Source organism: Nymphalis io, chromosome 1, assembly GCF_905147045.1.
Source record: "Nymphalis io chromosome 1, ilAglIoxx1.1, whole genome shotgun sequence".
Lineage (NCBI taxonomy): Eukaryota > Metazoa > Arthropoda > Insecta > Lepidoptera > Nymphalidae > Nymphalis > Nymphalis io.
In genome coordinates, this window is record NC_065888.1 from 1,905,723 (window position 1) to 1,927,702 (window position 21,980).

At 33.4% G+C, this 21,980-nt stretch overlaps 1 protein-coding gene across 1 annotated transcript; it reads left to right on the forward strand.

The window, feature by feature from the left end:
* Window positions 1-8,776: 8,776 nt before the first annotated feature.
* Window positions 8,777-20,999, forward strand: LOC126772159 (uncharacterized). Its single transcript, XM_050492359.1, has 6 exons — window positions 8,777-8,914; window positions 12,698-12,867; window positions 17,425-17,495; window positions 17,580-17,719; window positions 18,546-18,695; window positions 20,645-20,999. Exons 1-6 carry the CDS (start codon window positions 8,848-8,850, stop codon window positions 20,800-20,802), a joined length of 756 nt encoding a protein of 251 aa, XP_050348316.1. The 5' UTR covers window positions 8,777-8,847; the 3' UTR covers window positions 20,803-20,999.
* The last annotated feature ends 981 nt before the right edge of the window (window positions 21,000-21,980 follow it).

Sequence of the window (21,980 nt, forward strand, 5' to 3'; positions counted from 1 at the left end):
TCGTGGAGGTTGGCAGTGTGTCGGCGAGGGTGGCATACCTTGTCTTAAAGATAACCGAGGTATGCCTTGAAGGTTATACAAGTGTATGCCCCAACGTCTACATACACTGACGAAGAGGTCGAAGCCATGTACGAAGACATAGTGAAAGCTATGTCTCGTACCAATACCTTCTACACAATTGTTATGGGTGACTTCAATGCCAAAGTGGGAGTACAAAAATATGGTGAATCGAGGGTAGGAAAATTCGGCTATGGGCGCAGAAATCATCGGGGACAAATGCTGGTAAACTTCCTCGAGGCTCAGCGATTATTTCTGATGAATTCATTTTTCCAGAAAAAGCCCCAAAGGAAGTGGACCTGGCGAAGCCCCGATAACATAGCGATGAATGAGATCGACTTCATTTTATCCAATAAGCGCCAAATATTTAGGGATGTCTCCGTGATCAACAGGGTAAACACTGGAAGTGATCACCGCCTGGTAAGAGGCACCCTGAATATTAACACTAAAATAGAACGATCGCGGTTAATGAAGTCGACTCTTAGACCAACTCTGCCTCAGGTCGAAGCTGGTTGCGAAAGCTTCCAGCTGGAACTACAGAACCGATTTGCCATGTTGGAAACCAGGCAGGGCATTGACGACGCCACCAATGATCTGGTGCGTGTCATCCGCGAGGTAGGCCAAAATTACTTTCGACAAAAGAGCAATGGACGTAAGTCGAAGCTCTCAGGCGAAACTCTGAACGAGATGATGAGGAGACGAGAACAGCAGAACATGACGCCATCTGAGTGTCAGGCACTTAACAGGAAGGTTAAAAAACTAATAAGGCGTGACACAAGACGAGCGAATACCCGGAATATTGAAGATGCTATAGCACTCAATAGGGGCTCAAAGGTTTTTGCAAAGTCACATACCTCCTGTTGTCACCTGACAAAACTCAGAACCATACAATGCACAACCGTCACCTCAAAACCAGAGATTCTAGCTGAAGTCGAAAAGTACTATGGCGATTTATACTCATCACGAGTACCTCCACCTGGGTCCCACAGTGCGGATGACCCACGAGCCAGACTATCACGCCATCTATCAGACGATCTTCCCGACATCGATTTGGGCGAGATTAGGATTGCTCTCGGGCAACTTGGAAACAACAAGGCTCCAGGAGATGACGGAATTACCTCAGAGCTTCTCAAAGCGGGAGGCATACCAGTTCTGACAGAGCTGGCTAACATCTTTAATTCTGTCCTCCACAATGGTATAACACCGAAGACATGGAGCAGAAGTGTGGTGGTGCTGTTTTTCAAGAAGGGCGATTAAGCTCTTCTGAAAAACTACCGCCCCATTTCACTTTTAAGCCATGTTTACAAATTGTTTTCGAGGGTAATCACGAATCGTCTTGCCCGAAAATTCGATGACTTCCAACCCGTGGAACAGGCTGGGTTTCGAAAAGGCTTCAGTACCGTAGACCACATACACACACTAAGGCAAATAATACAGAAGACCGAGGAATATAATCAGCCTCTATGCCTAGCGTTTGTGGACTACGAAAAAGCCTTCGATACCATCGAGACCTGGGCTGTCCTGGAATCCATGCAGAGATGCCTAATTGACTGTCGGTATGTCCAGGTGGTGAAGTGTTTGTACGTAGCCGTAAGCATGACCGTCCAAGTACAAGATCAGAGCACAAGACCAATCCAATTGCATCGCGGGGTAAGACAGGGAGATGTAATATCACCGAAACTCTTTACCAATGTTTTGGAGGACGTCTTCAAGACGCTCGATTGGAACGGACGCGGCATTAATATAAATGGCCAACACATTACACATCTGCGATTTGCCGACGACATTGTCATCATGGCGGAGACTCTGCAGGATTTGGAAGAGATGCTAAACAGCCTGAGCGATTCTTCAAGACAAGTAGGTCTCGGGATGAACATTGAAAAGACCAAAATTATGGCAAACCGTCATGTATCCCCGAGACCAGTGATCGTAAATGGCTCTCCACTTGAAGTTGTGCAGGAATATATCTACCTGGGCCAAACTATACAACTTGGCCGGCACAACTTTGAGAAGGAGGCTAAAAGAAGAATACGTTTGGGCTGGGCGGCATTCGGGAGGTTACGTCATATTTTTGAATCGTCGATCCCACAGTCGCTTAAGACCAGGGTCTTCAATCAGTCAGTCCTACCTGTAATGACTTACGGTGCCGAAACGTGGACACTTACCGTAGGACTGGTCCAACAATTTAGGGTCGCTCAGCGAGCAATGGAACGCGCGATGCTTGGGGTTTCTCTGGCAGATAGAATCCGAAATGAGGACATTCGCCATAGAACTAAAGTCACCGACATCGCGCTTAGAATTAGCTCGCTGAAGTGGAAGTGGGCTGGTCATGTCTCCAGGCGCATTGATGGCCGATGGAGCCGACACGTGTTGGAGTGGAGACCACGCTTAGGCAAACGTAGTGTAGGACGCCCTGTGACAAGACGGGCCGACGATTTAAAAAAGGTGGCAGGTTCGGGATGGATGCGGACTGCCCAAGATCGGGATGGTTGGCGTTCTATGGGGGAGGCTTTCGTCCAGCAGTGGACGGCAAAAGGCTGAAAAAAAAAATACCTCTCTCTCTCTAACACTAATATTGGAATGTTTTCTGGTCTATTTTTATAACTATCCAAGACGTGGAGGAATTTCGGTACTTATATTTTTATTATTTGTATATGGAATCAAAATGAAATAATAGCAGTGCACTCGGCTACAATCTTATATACTACATGGATTTGACACCATCAATATATTTCTTTTGTATTTTGCACACATTGTAAATAACACATCTTACGTACTTTGTATACTATTTTTTTCCCCTGGAAAAACGCATTTACGCATTTCCGTACATGAGGTGGGGGGTAAGTGGGACTCGCCGGCGCTAATGGCGACGGAATACCCACTAAAAACCAGTGGTACTCACTCCATCTTTTCGGAGGGGGCATCACGGGATCGTTTGCGCATCCTACCGTGACGCCCCGATAGTGACACAAAAACGGCTAGATCGAATTATTATTATTAATTATAATCATCATTTATTTTTTTCGATTTGATTGTAACTGTTGGCCCAAATGGCCATGACAGTGTCACCGGACGGGGACGAGTCTTAAAATACTCAGACGAATTTTAGGTGCCCACTAAAGAGCACAGAATACGCGTGTCCTAAGGGCGCCTGTTGTGAGGCCGAACCTCAGCTTAGGTCACTATCGACCTACATAGATCATTAGTAACATGTTTGGTGAAATATTAAACATAGAACTAACGACACGATAAGAGATGCAGTGAAAAAACGAACCATAAGAAACAGTTAATCATTAGTGATTATAGTTTTTTTCTTGATGGTAGGACCTCAATTGGTGGTAGGTTGTGCAAGCCCATCTGGGTCGGTACCACCCACTTATCAGATATTTTACCGACAAACAGCAAGACAGTATTGTTGTGTTTTAAGGGCCACAAGGAATCTTAGCCAAAGATTGGTGGTGCATTGGCGATGTAAGGAATCGTTAATATATAAAATGTAAGAACAATGCATAATTGGTTATGTCATATCTGCGCGAGCATAGATGCGTTACTTAAAATAAACCTCTGTCAAAATAGCTCAATAAAAACAGACGTAAATACAGCTAAAATGTTAAATATATATAATATTATCACTAGCATTTAACTGCGAATGATAACATCTACTTGTTTAATAAAAATAGTCCAGCAAAATACTTACCTTAAATTATTATTATTATTATTTTCGGCTACGATAGTTCGTGACGCATCGCTCATCTAAAAGCTCAGCTTTTATCAGAAAGCATATCTGTTATTATCTGGCACACAACAAAGCGTTTATTTTTATAAAGTACTTAAAAAGCATATCTTAAGCTAGCCTAACCTATCTTCTTAAATAAGACCTTTGTATCGAGCAAGTTTTGATGTGTTTGATAGGAAAAATATGTTCCGGGAATGTTATTTTGTATGTGTAAATATTTATTTATTATTTATAAACGTACTGTGTTTTCTTTCGAATGTTAAATTAGTATTTAACTAAATAGCCGCTAAGCAACATTCACAAGTAAGGCTGTATGTATATTAAAGATTTTTTTTGCGCATTAGACGAAAAAAATATGTGGTGTTTATGTATACATATTTTAAAAATATTATTTTTAGTATTAGTTTTAAATTATAGGTAATCAATTGATTTATTTGTTGTGTAATAATTTATTTGGCGTTTTTTTAAATATTTACAAAAACGCCTAACACTTGACACCCAAAAAGTTATACCCCGATATTCCGATTCTATTCCTATATTTTACTTTATGTCGTCGTCAATATGTTATATTGACAATTGTTGTTATATTGAAAATTGTCCTTCAGACGTTAAACCTGTACCTACGTAGAAAACTGTAAGCTCATAATTTAACATATAATATTTATAATAAACGCTAACATTCGTCGTTAATTACAAATGACATATTTGTGCCGTTTGCAGTTGGAACACTTCGTGTAATGGAGTGAAAACTTTTATAAAACATATAACACCCCTTCTTATCGTGTGACATGAAGTACATTCTTCGTCCAGAGAATCGGAATTGCGATTCAATACAGAAATGCTGTTAGCTTTATTTTCAGAACATCACGCGGTAATGATTAGTAAAGTAGCTACGATGAATTTTAATTTGTATATATATTTATTTAAATCTTTATTGTATATAATTCTTATGTAATTATAATATAGAGATAGCTATGAAATCTTTTTGGTTAAGTTATTTTAAAACTTACAGATTTAGTTTAGTTTAGTTTGCAGTACTTGGTATTGTTGTGTTCCAGTTTGAAGGATGAGTGAGCCAATGTAATTACAGGCACAAGGATCATAAAATCTTAGGACCCAATATTGGTGGCGCATTGGCAATGTAAGCGATGGTCAACATTTCTTACAGTGCCAATCTCTAAGAGCGTTGGTGACCACTTATCATCAGGTGGCCCATATGCTCATCCGCCTTCGTATTCTATAAAAAAAATATATTTTTTAAAGCTTTCAAAGCTAAGCCTTACAATTAAGCACTTTTGCAAAGTAATTCGCGAATTGAGTGTTCATTTATTTTTTATTGAAATAAATGTTTAGTAGACAATGATTATATAAAATTCGTTAAAAACAATAATAATAAGTGTATTTGTCTAGATATATTTAATGTCGTGAGATTAGACACTTTCCTGTTTGCTATAAAATATTTCGTCTATACATTATACAAATATACAGAACTAAATACGGAAATTTATTTGTGTGATGGTATTTAAGATAAATTTAAATATACACATCATTACACTGAAGGTCAGGGAACAAAATAAGGTCATAAAATTCAATTACTTAGCATTGTTGTGGATTGCTTTACCGAAATAAGTGAATGTCGCGGATTCAAATGGATTGCCATTTAAATGGCCGCCATTGTCGTCCAACATGTTGATTTTATTAAATCAGTCAGTGCGCACGTCCGACGCTGGCGCTGTCATGGAGCAAGAGACGAAGTGTGTCACTCGACAAACGATCCTACGTACTACTGACAGATACACCACCACATTTCCATACTTCCATCAGTCTACTGTATAATAAAATAGGTCCCGGTCCCGTCTTATGTTTTCACAACTTGACATCTAACAACCAACAACCCATAAGACATCAATCAGGTGTTGCTATTCTAATAAAATAAGTGACGTCGTAAATTGATTATCTCTAACATATAAATAGGCAAAAACAAATAATTTCAGTACCTATTTACCCCGTCATTTGTCGTTGCCGGTTTTTTGTAGGTATTGACGTAAAGCAAAATAGAAATGAAAAAAGAAAAAAATGTTCGAAATATGCAAATATATGTTTTCCTAAAATTTTCAATAATTATTATGTTCGATAGTAATTTCGACCAACGGGCAATAGTAATAATAACAAGCCTTTATTTTGACAATATAAAGGCATAATATATAAGCTGCACAAATAGGATAGCCATTTAATTTATGTTGGCCCTCGAGTTCTAACGAGGGTAAGTGATTAAATAATCATTTGGTAATAACGTCTACAAATAACAGAAGCTAAATTCCAAGTAGGAAAAAATAGTAGTATAAGTAGGTAAACATATTGCTTCGTCCGATTTCAGTGAAAAGGTGTGTTGGCCGGAATAAAACATTCGTGAACGATAGCAAAGCTTAAATTCGTATTCAGTATCTCAAAACCCATATAGGACTAGTAACAAAAAAACTTATATTTTTTTCCTCAAACATTTATTCCTTTGGCATTGGATTTGATATACAAATCAAAATACACTAACACGTTATTGAAATAGGATCTTACGAACAATTTTACTTATTATTTCGGAATGTATATTTAGATATTTAATATACAAACCAGCAATCCCGTCAAAAAGTAACAAGGTTACTTTTTTCAGTCAATTATATTGCGTATGTTAATTATAACCAATTAAGTTTATATATCCTGCATGGAAATCAACAAACTGTGACTCCAGGCGTTTTTATCATCAATATAAAAAAAAAAAAACATAAAACTTACGGATTACCTACTACAAAAATACAATTAATATTTGAAAAAATAATAACATTGAAGACTAGTTTTAATTTAAAAACAAAATGAAAAAAAAATCTAACCTATATGCTCATAATTTAATATAATACGGATAATATAGTATTTAAATAACAATAGGTTAATTTTATGCGGTATATTAAAAGAGCACTTGAAGAAAAATATCACGATATAAGGCTCAATAGAATTTTTAAAAAATATTCATATTTATGCCGTTTGGTTGCCGATCCATGCGCGGATCCAGCCTTCAAATAATGTTGTGGTCGAGACCACCTGAAAATCGGGCAAATGTACGTCGGAATACAGACTTACTTTGCATTCCAACATAGGAGAATTTCCCTCAATTAGAGTTGCGGGCATGCCCCTCTTGCCTTCAACAGTGGATCCGCACCTTCCTATCCTATCGTCTTTATTCAAAGATATATCGAAACTGGTTATCAAGTCAAAGGTTCCAAAACTTGGCAGTTACCTTGACCGATGTCTGATATAAAATGGCAGATTGAACAGTGTCTGAGGTTATTATTATTATGAATATGTTGCGCCGTATAGCCCACATACAATACGTAATCGAGAGTATATCATAATAGTTTAAGGCTACCGCCTAGCGACTTAACAACATGTTATATACAAAATCTTGATTATAATTGGTTAAACTATAAAGTGATCTCAGATTATGCTTTTGCTTTAACTTTTTGTACATCCTGCTTCCCCCTTCCTTCTTAAGTCCACGCGAGCTGGTTCTCGATGTCACCGCCTAACTGTGACATCAATTTCATCGCGCACAAAGAAATTTGGCAACTCCTTTCTTTGTCGCACTACCAAAAAATGGAATTCCTTACTAGCTCACGTGTTCCCCTCCTCTTACAAACCGGGTTCCTTCAAACGAGGCGTGAAGAGGCATCTTGCGGGCCGGCAAGGCGGTGACGGCTAATACAGAACATTCTTCCCGACTGTACTGGCCGTCATCGCGTTTGGACTCTACCACCACTTACCTTCAGGTGGAGTAGAGTCATTTGCCATCCCGGACATATATAAAAAAAAAAAAACATTTCGAGAAATCTAAATCTGTCATGGAGTTTTGGTTAGGATGCCCTTATGTTAATTTTGAATACCGAAGATAAAGATTTTTGAATATATATTCAAAATTCGAACTTATCATTTTTCCGCGTAAAAATATATTTGATGATTTAATGGAAGGAGCTCCTGTTGGTTCTATAGAAAAAGCACACCCGGTACATATTCAAACTAACTTATTTACGTAATGATTTCAATACTTTCAAGAATATGAGAAACCAACAGAAGCATAACCAACCAATTTTGATTCTTGACGGCTAGTACAGATGGCTTAAAAGAATCATGTATCAAGCTTTTCTTTTCATGAGGTGTCATTACAATCTTAAAATACAACAACTAGATTGTTTTTTCATGAGAAAGATGCAGAATGTTTTTTCTGTAACGGAAAATATGGTGTAAATATATAAAGAAAAAAGGTGAATTAAATTAAGCTTTCGGAGAATGTTAGTTTGTTGGAAATATTAAGAAGTTACCTAAATTTAATAATTTGTTTTTGTATTATTAAAGTTTTTTTTTCCAATAATTAAATGCATTTTTGATTCAGCTAACACGTTTCCCTATGTTTTCTTAAAAAACAAACTGATATTCAAAATATGCTGAAGTTTCTTTAATTTCTTAAGAATGGGCAACAAATTAATAAAAAAGCATAAACGTCTTTTAATTTTTATGACTAAAAAATTAGCCTGATCATACCTAAACAAGCATTTTTTTATATTTTAACGATTTTGCCAGAAAATCATAAGCTTAATTTTCTATAATCCTTAGCATGGAATTTTAAAATTTTTCTTGGTCGAAAATCTGTATAAAACTTATATAAGAAAACTATATTATAGTATATATATAGGTATGTAAACGCTTAGTTATACTATGTTTTCATTCCTGCGTTATTGTATGAAAGAAATAAACTTTTTCCTAAACGTTGTTTTGTTATGTATAAGATACTTATAATATTTAAATTGTTCTTAAGGTTAACTAATATAGTCCTCGCTACAAGTGGATGACATTGAGAAGCTGTTGCAATCTCAGTTGCCAGCAATATCATACGTAACTCTGACGAAGGTTTTGTTGTAGATCGCAAACCACCTTAAACAGCGCAACGTAAAACACACGTTGCTCTATAATTCAATAATACTACTTTATTTTTAATTTATTTCATTTAAAAAATGGTTTTGCGTTCGCTTAGTTTTTTATTAAGTATAGTTTTAGCTTGTTCTGGATCAGTTGACATAGGTGAGTTATTAAAATAAATATCTTCAAAATAATTCCCAATTTAAAATAATAAGAAAATGGCCGAATTACGTATTACTTATTAGCCATATTTTTTAAACTTGTGACAAATTAAATACAGTTAAACCACAATAATTTTTTTAGACGTTGCCATAAATCACCCTAATTTTATTTAAGAATATAATATGTACTGGATATGATATGGAAAATGTTATGTACAATGAAATTGTATCCATACAAAATGAATACATACTAATTGTAAATCTCCGCACGAATAAGTTTGTTTCGGATTGGTTTAATATGTGTGTCGCGTATTAATAATATGCCATTATCAAAAACTAGGAAGGTACAGATTGTCTTGTTTTTATTTTTCCTTTCATTGCCATGTTACCAAATTTACTTATTGTTGCATATTTATATGTATACCTCCAGTAGGTATCTTATATCATCAAATGAGCAATTATTGTATATTTGTTTAAATATTTTCTATTTTATATATTTATTTAAAATCATACATTTTGTTTTTATGTTCTACTGTATAAAGAACGATGTAACAAAAACCCTATTGGATTTATCCGTACATCGGTGGTCGTTGTCAACACTTATACACTGAAACCATTACAATTAAAAAAGACAAAAGTAGATACGTAGCAGAAAATATATTTCGTATATCTATCTCAGAAACGGCTCTATTTTTCTTAAATTTTGCTTTTTAAGTATTCCATACATAGGTGACTTTCCAACACATAAAAAAACATATTTTATAATTAAATAATTATAGTCGCCTACTAACTACTTAACCCATTTAATAAACATTGGTTTCTATCTAAATATTTATATGTGAACATTTATTTATTATATAAATGGAATGAAATTAATATGAAATCAATATTATTCGAAATATATATGTGTAAGTATAATAATAATTTTTATACAAACTTAAAACCCACATGCTATATTAATCTTCATTATTAATTTAATATATAAAAGTACAAACATTGTCAATATTTTTTAGTTGCCTTCGAAAAGAAGAAGGTTGTCTAATCAGCTTTATTTTGTTGTCCTCTATAAATTCAAAATCAAAATCCACCCCTAGGAGTGGTATAGGGGATCGTATTTATCTAACGACGATATCTTAGACTATTGTAAATCTTATATTTGATTATGTTTGTAAGTAATAACCCTACTTGGAGTCTTTTAAATAACAAGACGCGATATATAATTGTGTGTTATTAAATAACATCACGTTACTTCGTAGTGTTCATCGGACCATAATATATTATCGCACACTAATACGTAGCTAAGTTTTCATTTAAATTGTTATTAAAAATATAATAATATTTTAGTAATAAAATTCGTATGGACGTCATCGTCAGAACGACATTCTGAATCGCGATAATGTGAGGTTCGCAAGTTATATGGTCTCGACGTTTCGAATAGTAATATGATCATAAACAAGCTCACTTTGCGATCAGTGCCAGTCCAGCAAGACTTTTTTTTGTTATGATATAGGAAGGCGGAAGGGCCATAGACATTATAGAATAGGATTTTTTTTTTTTTTATAGAATAGGAAGGCGGACGAGCATATGGGCCACCTGATGGTAAGTCGTCACCAACGCTCTTAGACATTGGCATTGTAAGAAATGTCAACCATCGCTTACATATCCAATGCGCCACCAACCTTGGGAACTAAGATTTTATGTCCCTTGTGCCTGTAATTACACTGGCTCACTCACCCTTCAAACCGGAACACAACAATATCAAGTATTGCTGTTTTGCGGTAGAATATCTGATGAGTGGGTGGTACCTACCCAGACGAGCTTGCACAAAGCTCTACCACCAGTGAACCACATTGGCGATGTTAGAAATATTAACAATTCCTTACAATGCCAATGCGCCACCAACCAATGAAGATGTCATGTCCCTTGTGCATGAAGTCACTGGGTCACTCAACTTTCGAACCGGAACGCAATAACATTAATTATTGCTGTTTGTGGAATATCTGATGAGTGGGTTGTTACTAATCTGACGGGCTTACACAAGGTCCTAACACCTAGTATGATAGGATAGGATGATAGGTAAACTCTACCAAAGAATACGGAACATTAAAATGGGTCAAATGTACACTGTTTCGAAGTGGTAAACAATTATAATATAAATAATTGAAAATCGTGTGGGCTTGGGAAATATATATCTTATAAGAGATTCGATCGATTATTTATTAATACTATCACAGATTAACCGATAGTTATTTGTTAAAATATCGTAATAAAGATCAAAGCAAATAATTGCTTTTGTATAAATTTCGAATGTAATTTATATGAGCTCGCTCACTACACTCTTCAGTCTTTACTACGCATGTTACTTTTTCAACAGTATAAATTCAACAGTAGAACAGCAACAGATAGACAAACTTATACGTCCAATTAAGTAAGAATAAGATATGTTTGTTAATCATCAATTTTGTTTTACATATAAGTAATTTATCTATATACAATACATATTTATGTAATTTCAAGTTTTAATAATATATATTATAATAATAATAATATCCTGGGACATTTTTCACACACGGCCATCCGATCCCAAATTAAGCTTGTATAGAGCTTGTACTATGGAAACCAGACAACTGATATACTACATATATTATTTTTCTTTTGTAAATACATACTTATACAGATAATTACACACTTTTTAATTACACTATTTATAGCGGTTTACCTATTTCTATGATATTATAGGTAACTAATGTATATTTTTAAATGAATTATATTAGTAAATTAATAGTTAATATTATCTGTTACAAATTTTATAGCTGAGACGCAAAATTCTTAATTTATATAAGAGTACATAAATACATACATACAGACGGACATACATACGCGTAAGCAGATAGCGTTTTTTATCGTTCTTTACAAAAGCAATTATTTCTAATTCGTATAATTACGGAAATAAAATATAGCCTATGTTACTTATAGATAAAGTAGCTTCTAATGGTGAAAGCATAATTAAAATTATTTTAGTAGTTTCAGGGTGATCGATTACAAGCCAATACATCTTTCCTTTTTTATAATACATGTATTGTATTGTTAAGCATCTATTATTCCTTTTTTAAAATAAAACAAACCATATATGTCACTGAGTACCCAGTAAACATTATAATAGTATAACAATCGCACCTTTAATTTCGCTACAAATGCACCAGACGAACTGCCAGACGAATCAATTCGCACGGCCCTTTTAAGTCCTTAACTTAAAATTATAATTTATTTGACTACCCGTCTTGTTGATTTTCTTACATTAAAAAAATAGTCAAATCAAAACCATATATATTATGTACAATATACCTTTCTTAAAATTACATAGCTTACAGCATATATATATATCGATGATGATTTATATGTAAAATGTCAATACCGGTTCTATAAATCTGACACCAACAAATTAAAAAAAAAATCTTACTAAATTAATTTAAAACATCATTTTAGGTACTATTTGGTAGTTACATAGTAGTATTATTTGCAATTTATTTTGATTACATTTTATTTTATTTATTGCTGCCCGCTCTCATTCTTAGTGTTATGCAAACAGTCAGCCCTCAAGCCTTAATAACATAAGCGCTTACATACATCGATTGATTGCCAATGCAAGAGGACTCGATTTAAAATATGTTAATTTAATGTTTTATATACAAATGAAAGGACTAATAAGGAAATCAACACGGCGTAATTTACGAAATGGTGTGGAAATAATACATGGCTTAAAATGTTCTATTTTTATTTTCAGAGAAATATTTGAAAACATGTGCCCGAAACTCTCCGGATGTGAACGATTGTCTTGTAGACGCTATTCAAAGCGGTATTACTGCAATGGCTGGAGGTATTAAGGATATCGGAGTGCCGGCTGTAGACCCCTACCACCAAAAAGAGCAAAAATTCGAATATAAAAACAATCAGGTAAGAATTTTATTTACATACACGCCATTAGCTTATTAAAACAAACTCATCATGCAAAATAGCTTAAAAATAAAATCGTAACGTAATTTAAGTATAATTTATTATAAAACGTTTAAAAACCGGAATCACGATATGAACGTGGTTTATTATGTTACTATGTTATTTCGATATAGTTGTGTACGTTTTACATATAATAGAAAGGCGGACAGGCATTTATTACTGGTGGTAGAGCTTTGTGCAAGCCCGTCTGACTAGGTACCACCTACTCATCAGATATTCTACCGCAAAACAGCAGTACTTGGTATTGTCGTGTTCCGGTTTGAAGGGTGAGCCAGTGTAATTACAGGCATACAAGATACAAGAGACATAACATCTTAGTTCCCAAGGTTGGTGGCGCATTGGTGATGTAAGCGATGGTTAACATTTCTTACAATGCTAATGCCTATGGGCGTTGGTGACCACTTACCATCAGGTGGTCCATATGCTTGTCCGCCTTCCTATTCTATATAAAAAAGGCAATAACCATTGCATACATCAATGTTTCCAAGTTTAGTGGTCAATGCGCCACCAACCTCACAATAACATCTTCCACAGGTTGGTGGCGTATTAACGATGTACGGAATTGTTAATATTTCTTACATCGCCAATGTCTATGGGCGGTGGTGACCACCTATCATCAGGGTGGCGCCTTTGCCTGTCCACGTATAAAATAAAAAATATATATAAAAAAATTAAGTGCTAAAATTAAAAAAAAGCAAAATCTGTGTCCTTCATGTTGCGATTGTCGAAGTGATGCGAGTAAATAAAATCCATAATAACATTTGTAAAAATTAAAAATGTTGTATAGTTTGTTTCTTTGGACGCGATAATAATTGCATACACCAGATCTCTTTGAAAAAGTGTTTCAGTTTTAGGGATAGAGTAAGCCCGCGTTGAGCAGCTAGTTAATACATATTACAACTTATAACGTTAAAACCGTTACAAATTAAAGTTACCCAACATCGCACGATCTCTTCTTACGCTTGTGAAATATAGGTTTTGTTGAGCTACAATTTCCCTATTTCACAAAACGATTACTTGCATGACAATAGAAGATATAATATTGCTCAGTTACTGTTTTTACATACACACGTACTTCACGTACGTCATTTATCGTCATAAGTGTAATATTTGTACACAAGTGTGTGCGCATACACAGGTGCACTGTCTATTCCCTAGCTCTCTTAATCCGAAACGAACACACGAATCCCACACGACCGGAAGGAGTTCAACGGACCAACGGCTTTACGTGCTTTCCGAAACACGGGAGTGTATACACTTCCAACTTCCAGACCCCGGGCTGCTACTGAGAATTTTCTTACAGAAAAATCCAATAATTTTTTATTGGCCCGACCTGGGAATTGAAGCCAGAACCTCCGGGTCAGCGGCCTTATATCCAGCCACTAGACCAACGTGGCGTCTTTTTTAAATTTAATAATTCCTAAATAATATCTGTAAGTTGAAAATATAACGTGTACGAATAATGATAAAAATAATGAAAGATTTATATAAATAGCGGGATTTTCAAAAAGTTAAATTTATTTATTACGTTATTTTTATTTTTTTTCTTTTTTATCAAAAATGAAGCCAAAGTTATATATTAAGAAAAACATTGGCTTATTACATTATGGTAAGTAAACAAAATAAATGCATTATTATAAATTTTATAAATTCCAGTGGTAGGATGTGCAATTAGTATAATATATATGCATATACTTAATTGTTGATAAATAACCGCTATTAAGCTTTAAAGCAGCCAAGCCAAATATGCACTTCTTACAATTAAATAAACCATAAATCATTTTGAATTTAAGTAATTATTCGAAATAAACAAAGTACATTGCAAAATTATATATTTTTTGTTCATTTCCATAAATTAATTTAATATGAACATATATGATAAACAAAATTTATACTGTTTTGCTATCCATAATAAAATCAATACTTTAAGCCATTAAATCGTTTATTGTTTCTATATTTATGCTTTATTCACTAATATATACAAATTGTTTTAATAATAATAAAATCATTGAAAATTAACTATAATTTTATATGCATATTACCTACCTATAGTAAAATTTTACCTGTAGTGGTGTTTTGTGCAGTATTAGTGCACTACCATTTTGTATAGCTGTTTGAAGGATAGGATTTTATGGTGTGGTTAATACTTCTTGAAATGCCAGCGTTATGAAGGAATCTTCCACTCGGATGCCTTTAACATTTGCCTCCGTACAATAAATGATACAAACAAAAAATGGTAAAGAGTTTATATATATGTACAATATATATACGCCGATTTCCTGAAGACGGCCTTTCAGGAAAAATGTATATTATTGTATTGTATAACCTTAACCAGTTAAGGATAGAAAATTATAGAATAGTTTCACGCTCTGCTAGGTCAACAAGCTATTATTTTTTAATTATTATGCCGTGTGCTCGATGGGATTTCCCTTTGACAACAACTCAGGAACCATCCGACTATTCTCGAATGTTAAGTGTTCTGAAAAAACCTGCTTTGGCTATGGTCTCTTTTTACTTTTTGGTCGCGTTATAAGGTAGTTCCGTGTCAATAAACTACTAACTATATAGATCACGGTATTTTCATATTTACAACTACGAAAATGACTAACTTCAATGATACACATGTCATGATATACAAGGAGCCTATACTCTCCGTGTTGTTTTCCACCTGCTAGACAGGTGAGCGAAGTGTCCTCTCCGTGGATGCTGCTACGCCTGGGTCAGGCGACTTTATGGCAACACGGGCTTCAACAGTACCCATGCCACCCTCTCCTCCTCCCCAGCAGGATCCGCAGGAATGACGAGTCAATACGTGTGGTGCTGGTTTGGCCGCAGGTACCTGGCTTACGCCTAAACGGAGGCACCGCTCCGGGTTTAATAATAGTTTTTCTTCTTTTTTAGAGACTCGGTGTTGACGTCTCTGTCGTTGAAAGAGCCTATATACTTTAAACAAAACCAAAGTCATTAAGCTCACTTAGTGGCCGATAAACGTCTACCTAAAACTACTCCATCTAAAACTGATAGAAACATATCCTAACATGTCAGTAATCCACCAAAGAGCACAAGATCAAATGCCATCGTATGTGTTATCACATATTTTAAATATCGAATCATATCGAAATAAATTATTATATAAAGACACAATAGACCACATATGTGAAGAAGTGAACTCCAGCGGTAACAAGGAAATCAGCTTTCACAAAATACGTGCAGTTTTAGTTCACACCACTCATAAACAGTGAACAGACCCGAGTGAGACGAAAAAATTATCAGAAATAAGAAATTATGAGATACTGAGTATTTCATAAAAGACTTATACACGTTATAATTAATCAATTAGGATACATAAAGAACTCGCAGTCATATAGTCAAATATATACCCACTTATCAGATATTCTACCGCAAAACAGCAGTACTTGTTATTGTTGTATTCCGGTTTGAAGGGTGAGTGAGCCAGTGTAATTACAGGCACAAGGGACATAAAATCTTAGTTCCCAAGGTTGGTGGCGCATTGGTGATGTAAGTGATGGTTGACATTTCTTACAATGTCAATGTCTAAGGGCGTTTGGTGACCATTTACCATCAGGTGGCCCATATGCTCGTCCACCTTCCTATTCTATAAAAAAAAAAATACCCATCTCTTAGTAAATGGATGTTATTAAAAATATACGCTAAAGCTGAAGTCCACTTAAACATTTTAGCTAACATAACAGAAATATTTAAGAGTTTTGTCTTTAAAATACTGTTATTGATATGCTAGTTATAATATAATCAAATAAAAAAGACAAAAAGAATCCTTGCTTTTTGTTTAAATTAAATCTTCAATTAATTAATTACATACAAATAAAAACATAAAATAATTTTGAGAAATTAATTTAAAGGAAATATAGTAACTATTTAGTACAATAAATTAAAAGATTTTTCTGATATAATACAAATAAAAAATAATCAAAAGTAATATTATTCATTACTTAAATCAAATTTAACTGCTTAAAAGATAAAAAATAACCAATTTATTTTTAAAAACGTCGTATCTAATTAATTTTTAATTATTTTATTCATCTCTTTGCAAAAAAGTAGTTTTGTTGGCGTTTATTTAGAAAGGTATAAGTTATATAATTGTAAATTTTAATTTGATTAGTTACTTTTGATCTCGTATAAAAATATTTGCGTAGGCATGTTATTATCCATTACCATTGCATTGTGTTTTCTCTAACTAGCAATGTATTAATAAAAGTTACTGATTAAGATCCTATCTCTTTGGACTTTTTTTTTACTTTTTTTAAGTATCTGGTATTCGGCCGGAGGTCAATAATTGTTCGAATACTCGACTCGTTGCATGTTTACTTCAAAACTTTAGGCTAAGGAGATATAAATCATTAAATCAAATAAAAAAATATTAACAAATAATACGTAATATTAACACGTAAGCAAATTATTTGGGATGATCTCGTTTATATGACTTTTTTATTATTTAGATTCAATTTTATTTTTTAGATTCAAGCCAAGATGGTTAGCAAAGACATAATAGTAATCGGCTTAAAAGGATCCACCGTTCGTGATGCAAGGTATGCCTGACATTGAAATTTCTATCCTTAAATATTAATAATAGAATGTGACCTTTTGGATTTGAATGTAATTTACGATTCCAGACTACGAGTAGACGATGACAGTTTTCATCTCGAAGTCGACATGTTTAGCCCTGCGGTGTCAGTGAGCGGCAAATATGAAGGGAGCGGCAGTTACAATGCTTTAAATGTAATCGCTAAAGGAACCTATGTTACAAATATGAGTAAGTCTAAACAAACGTGAATTGCGATGCCTTCGTTTTAGTATTTATTATAAAAGGAGGATATGAAACTCATTATTATGTATATCTAATTATTCTCCATCAACTCATGATTGAATAAAGGTAATAAATTGTCTAAGGGAAAATCTCAATGTCTTTGATTAGCTTGTTTTAATAGTTATTTAGTAGTCTATAATATTTGACAGTACAGCCAGAAGGCTATATATGTGTAGGGACTACGTCAGATACCTCTGTCATGATTAAATCGTATACAGCCAAGATTAACGAATAGTGATAATAATACAATTTCAAACGACCTTAGGAATGCTTTTAGTTATTGCTTATTGGTTACGCTATATACATATTATTGAGGCGCACATAGAAACAATGTTTAATCGGCACTTATGTTATTTACGGCTCATAGATTAAAAATATATATAATACATATGATACTAATAAGTTGGCACTACGCTAATAAATAAATGATTGGTGAAATACTTGAATATATGGCAAAAGATATAATTAGCAACTGATTTGGTTATTATCATAAATCGTTCGTCATATGAAGGGTCGTTAACGATGCCTAATAACAATAATAGACATAGACAAGGACAAACATAAAAATAATCCGATAAACGTGTTCTTTATGTTGCGACGTCCATATATATTTTTTGCAATTATTATGAATCGAATTTTAACCTTCAGTTTTTTGTGAATTGTTTTTTCATTTGAAAAATATATATTTTTTTTTATTAAGCAAAGGTAAAAAAAATTAAGCAAAAAATTAATAAATTCTGATTTTATAATTATATTTTTTTACTGATTATAGCTGACCTTGTATATACCTGGAAGCTAGATGGAAAACCTGAGACAATTGATAATGAAGTATATATGAGAATCAAATCTTTCTATATGAGACCAGACGTTAGTAACATGCAAGTTTATCTCACAAATGAAGCACCTGAAACCAGAGAATTGAGTGAGTATTTACACTTATAAAATATTTACATTATGACACACGATTTCCATCGTAGCCGTTTAAATTAAATTTAAATTAATAAAATATATTATATACCTATTCAAATGGTAGGAGGAGAAAAGATAAACAAACAACTATGACCATGAATTCACTTGATATAATATTCGTCAACACCTAAAATAATCTCTATGATTTTCATTACTATTTTGGCGTTTTGAGTGTAGGCAAATTTGTCATCGAAACTTTAGAAGTAAAATTGAGGTGGACATGAGAGGCTTAGATAAATAGTATAAATATAGTTGTAGTGCCTAATATAATAGAGCTATTAGCAAATCGCAAGGAATATTTAAATCTAATGTTTGTTTATCTAACTAATACAACATGGTAGGTAACCGACCCATATTTTGCCACAGATGTCAAATCAATATGTCACACTCGTCCGAATATTGGTATAAATTTTTCGAATGATTTCGGCAACGACGTCCATTCTCAATTGAGACTACTCTGCGCAGGAGAGAATATTATAGACCAGTGTTCGCCAACATAGACCAGGTGCACTGACATTCTCCCTCGAACTTTTATACTTAACTAATCATTCGCTACGCCTCATTCCATTTATTTAGAGAATGTGCAGTACAGAAGTTGCACTTTTGCTAGTAGGTAGGTTAGTAGGTGGTGGTAGGCCTTGTCGTCGAGGCGTCACGAAAACGTCAGCGATCAGAAGACATCAATCAAAGACGAGGAGGGTGCCATTGGGTTTTAGTGGATATTATGGCATGCAAATGGCAAATACATAAATATTTCTTTCACCGACAACAAATCGTGTTGCTCTTGACGTTTACATAACAATGTTCTTCAGACGCGCAGAACATATTATAGCGCACCTGTGTATGGAACATCACAATCTCTATTTCTTAACTCATAATCCGATGGGATGGCAATTTGACACGACCAGAGGTCCAGACTCTGGGCTGCTACTGAGAATTTTCGACAGAAAAACTCCATATTTTTTTATTGGCCCGACTTGGGGTTGAACGAGTCCTTAGTAAATGGATGCATTCAATTATATATCAGAAATTACCCATTTGTTTTAAATGGCTGACTATAATACCTTTCAAGAAACATACTGTATTAACGCTTGCCTAGTAATTTTATTTAATACATAGTTACATAACAAAATTGTAGACATAAACCAAAATTGTAATGTATGTTATAAGCAATTAGCTTGCAAGGCCATGGTCGTATTTAATTTTTAACTAGTATACGAGTAATTTGTAATTATGCATAAAACAAAGCTAGATTTATCCAATTGTTTATGTAAGAAAAAAAAGAATGGTAACAATTTCCTAATAATCTATTATGGTTTATAACTTTATATAAAAGCATTCTTAATCTTTTAGCAGTAATAACAATTTATCTACATTGGTCATAGTTATTTATTAGAATATTAAAACAATATTAACAAGAAATTGACGTTTAAAATTAACAATCACAACTTTGTAACTATTGTCTTTTATTACAAGTAATTACTTAAAATAGAACTAATAACCTTTATTTTATGCTAACTTTGTTATTCTTATATATTTACAAGGATAACATAGTTAACATTAACTATTTTATTTCGAAGCATAAATTCAATGTCAATTTATGCTTAATATCTATAAATAAATAATAAAAGTCTATATGCAGTGAATATATAATAGGCAATAATTATATGATATCGTGAATTTAAAAATAGATCTATATATAATGCATGCAATATGGCCTATTTTTGATTGAAAACATGAATTTTATCGTAGGTGCAAATCTAGGCTAGCACTTCTGGGTTTTAGAATGATGGAATAAGCTCCAAATTCTTATTCACGGAGAGCAAATCGATACCACTGAGTAGACAATTTCATTTTGTTAAATGTTAACTTTCTGTAATATATTATTTATTCTGTTTACAGCCGCCCTTGGAGTGAAAATAGTTAATGAAAACTGGAGATTGTTGTATAAAGAATTGTTGCCAATCGCACAAGATAACTGGGATAAGATTGGCGTTAGGGTAGCTAACAAGATTTTCCTGAAAGTACCATTCAATCGTTTGTTTCCTAACACGTCGTAAATATAATAAATATTTTAAAAGAGAGGTGTATGACAATTAGTAATACTATTGTTTTAAAATAGATTATTTAAATAGTATTAGAGCTAAGTAAAATTTGAATGTCAGTATACTAGAACATAAATAAAGCGGTGATATTGGGATTATAAACACACTGGTAATAAGATTACACATTCCTAATACACAGATTAAATATGTAAATATTATAGTAATATTCAAATAAAATGAAGTAGAACTATCTACTACATTAAAACGTATTTTATTTCAAATCCTAGACAAAAATAAAGAACGGACTAAATTCAAAATAACTGAACTGAGAACTGAACCAACGGATTTAAGTACTTTTCAAAACACGGAGGTGTCAAGTGTTAACACTGCTTCCAGACTTCAAGCTGCTGCTGAGAATTCATCGACAGGAAACCTAATAACTTTTTAATGATAATATTGAATGTGCTAAATTATTTAAATTTTATAAGTATATTTAACAATAGTTAAAGATTTTTGGTTTGGTAGAAAGTATTCAATATTAAGAGTGATGATACGTTATAAGGACTCTTTTTGATTTTAAACTTTTTCTTATAGTGTTTTTGAAAACATGGACGCTATTCCTGATTTCCATCAATCAGAAAAACTAAATTGCAAGCATTGAAGTATTCCTGATAATTAAGGAAATTTAATTAACTGATAAACTCTTAACTACATCTACCAATGTCATTGGATTGTAACATCGTAGACAGAGAAACTAATAGAACAAAAAAGCCTCGAAACCGCGATTGCGACTAAGATAATTTGTCAATGTGTGCGTATAATGTTGCCAAAATAACTGCATTCCCTGTTTTGGGAGATAAATCATTTTCAGGATTTAATTAAAACAAAATGAGGTTAGTTTTTTTTAAATATTTTTTATACAATATTTTTAACAAAAATATTTTTTTTTTGTTTTCCACCATAAAAAGCGTTGCATTGTTTGTTTTTTTCCGTTATCAATAGTACTTCAGCATCTTTATATGGTACTGAATTAGCATTCTACTCAGATGTTGAAATCTAAAACAGTCAATTAAATTATCGATAAAGAATGGCCACATATATTTCTATGTTAACCTCTTTGACTCTGAATGTAATAATATTATTAATTCAAGAAGAATATTAAATAATGTTGTCAATAGGTAATTATAAATAGG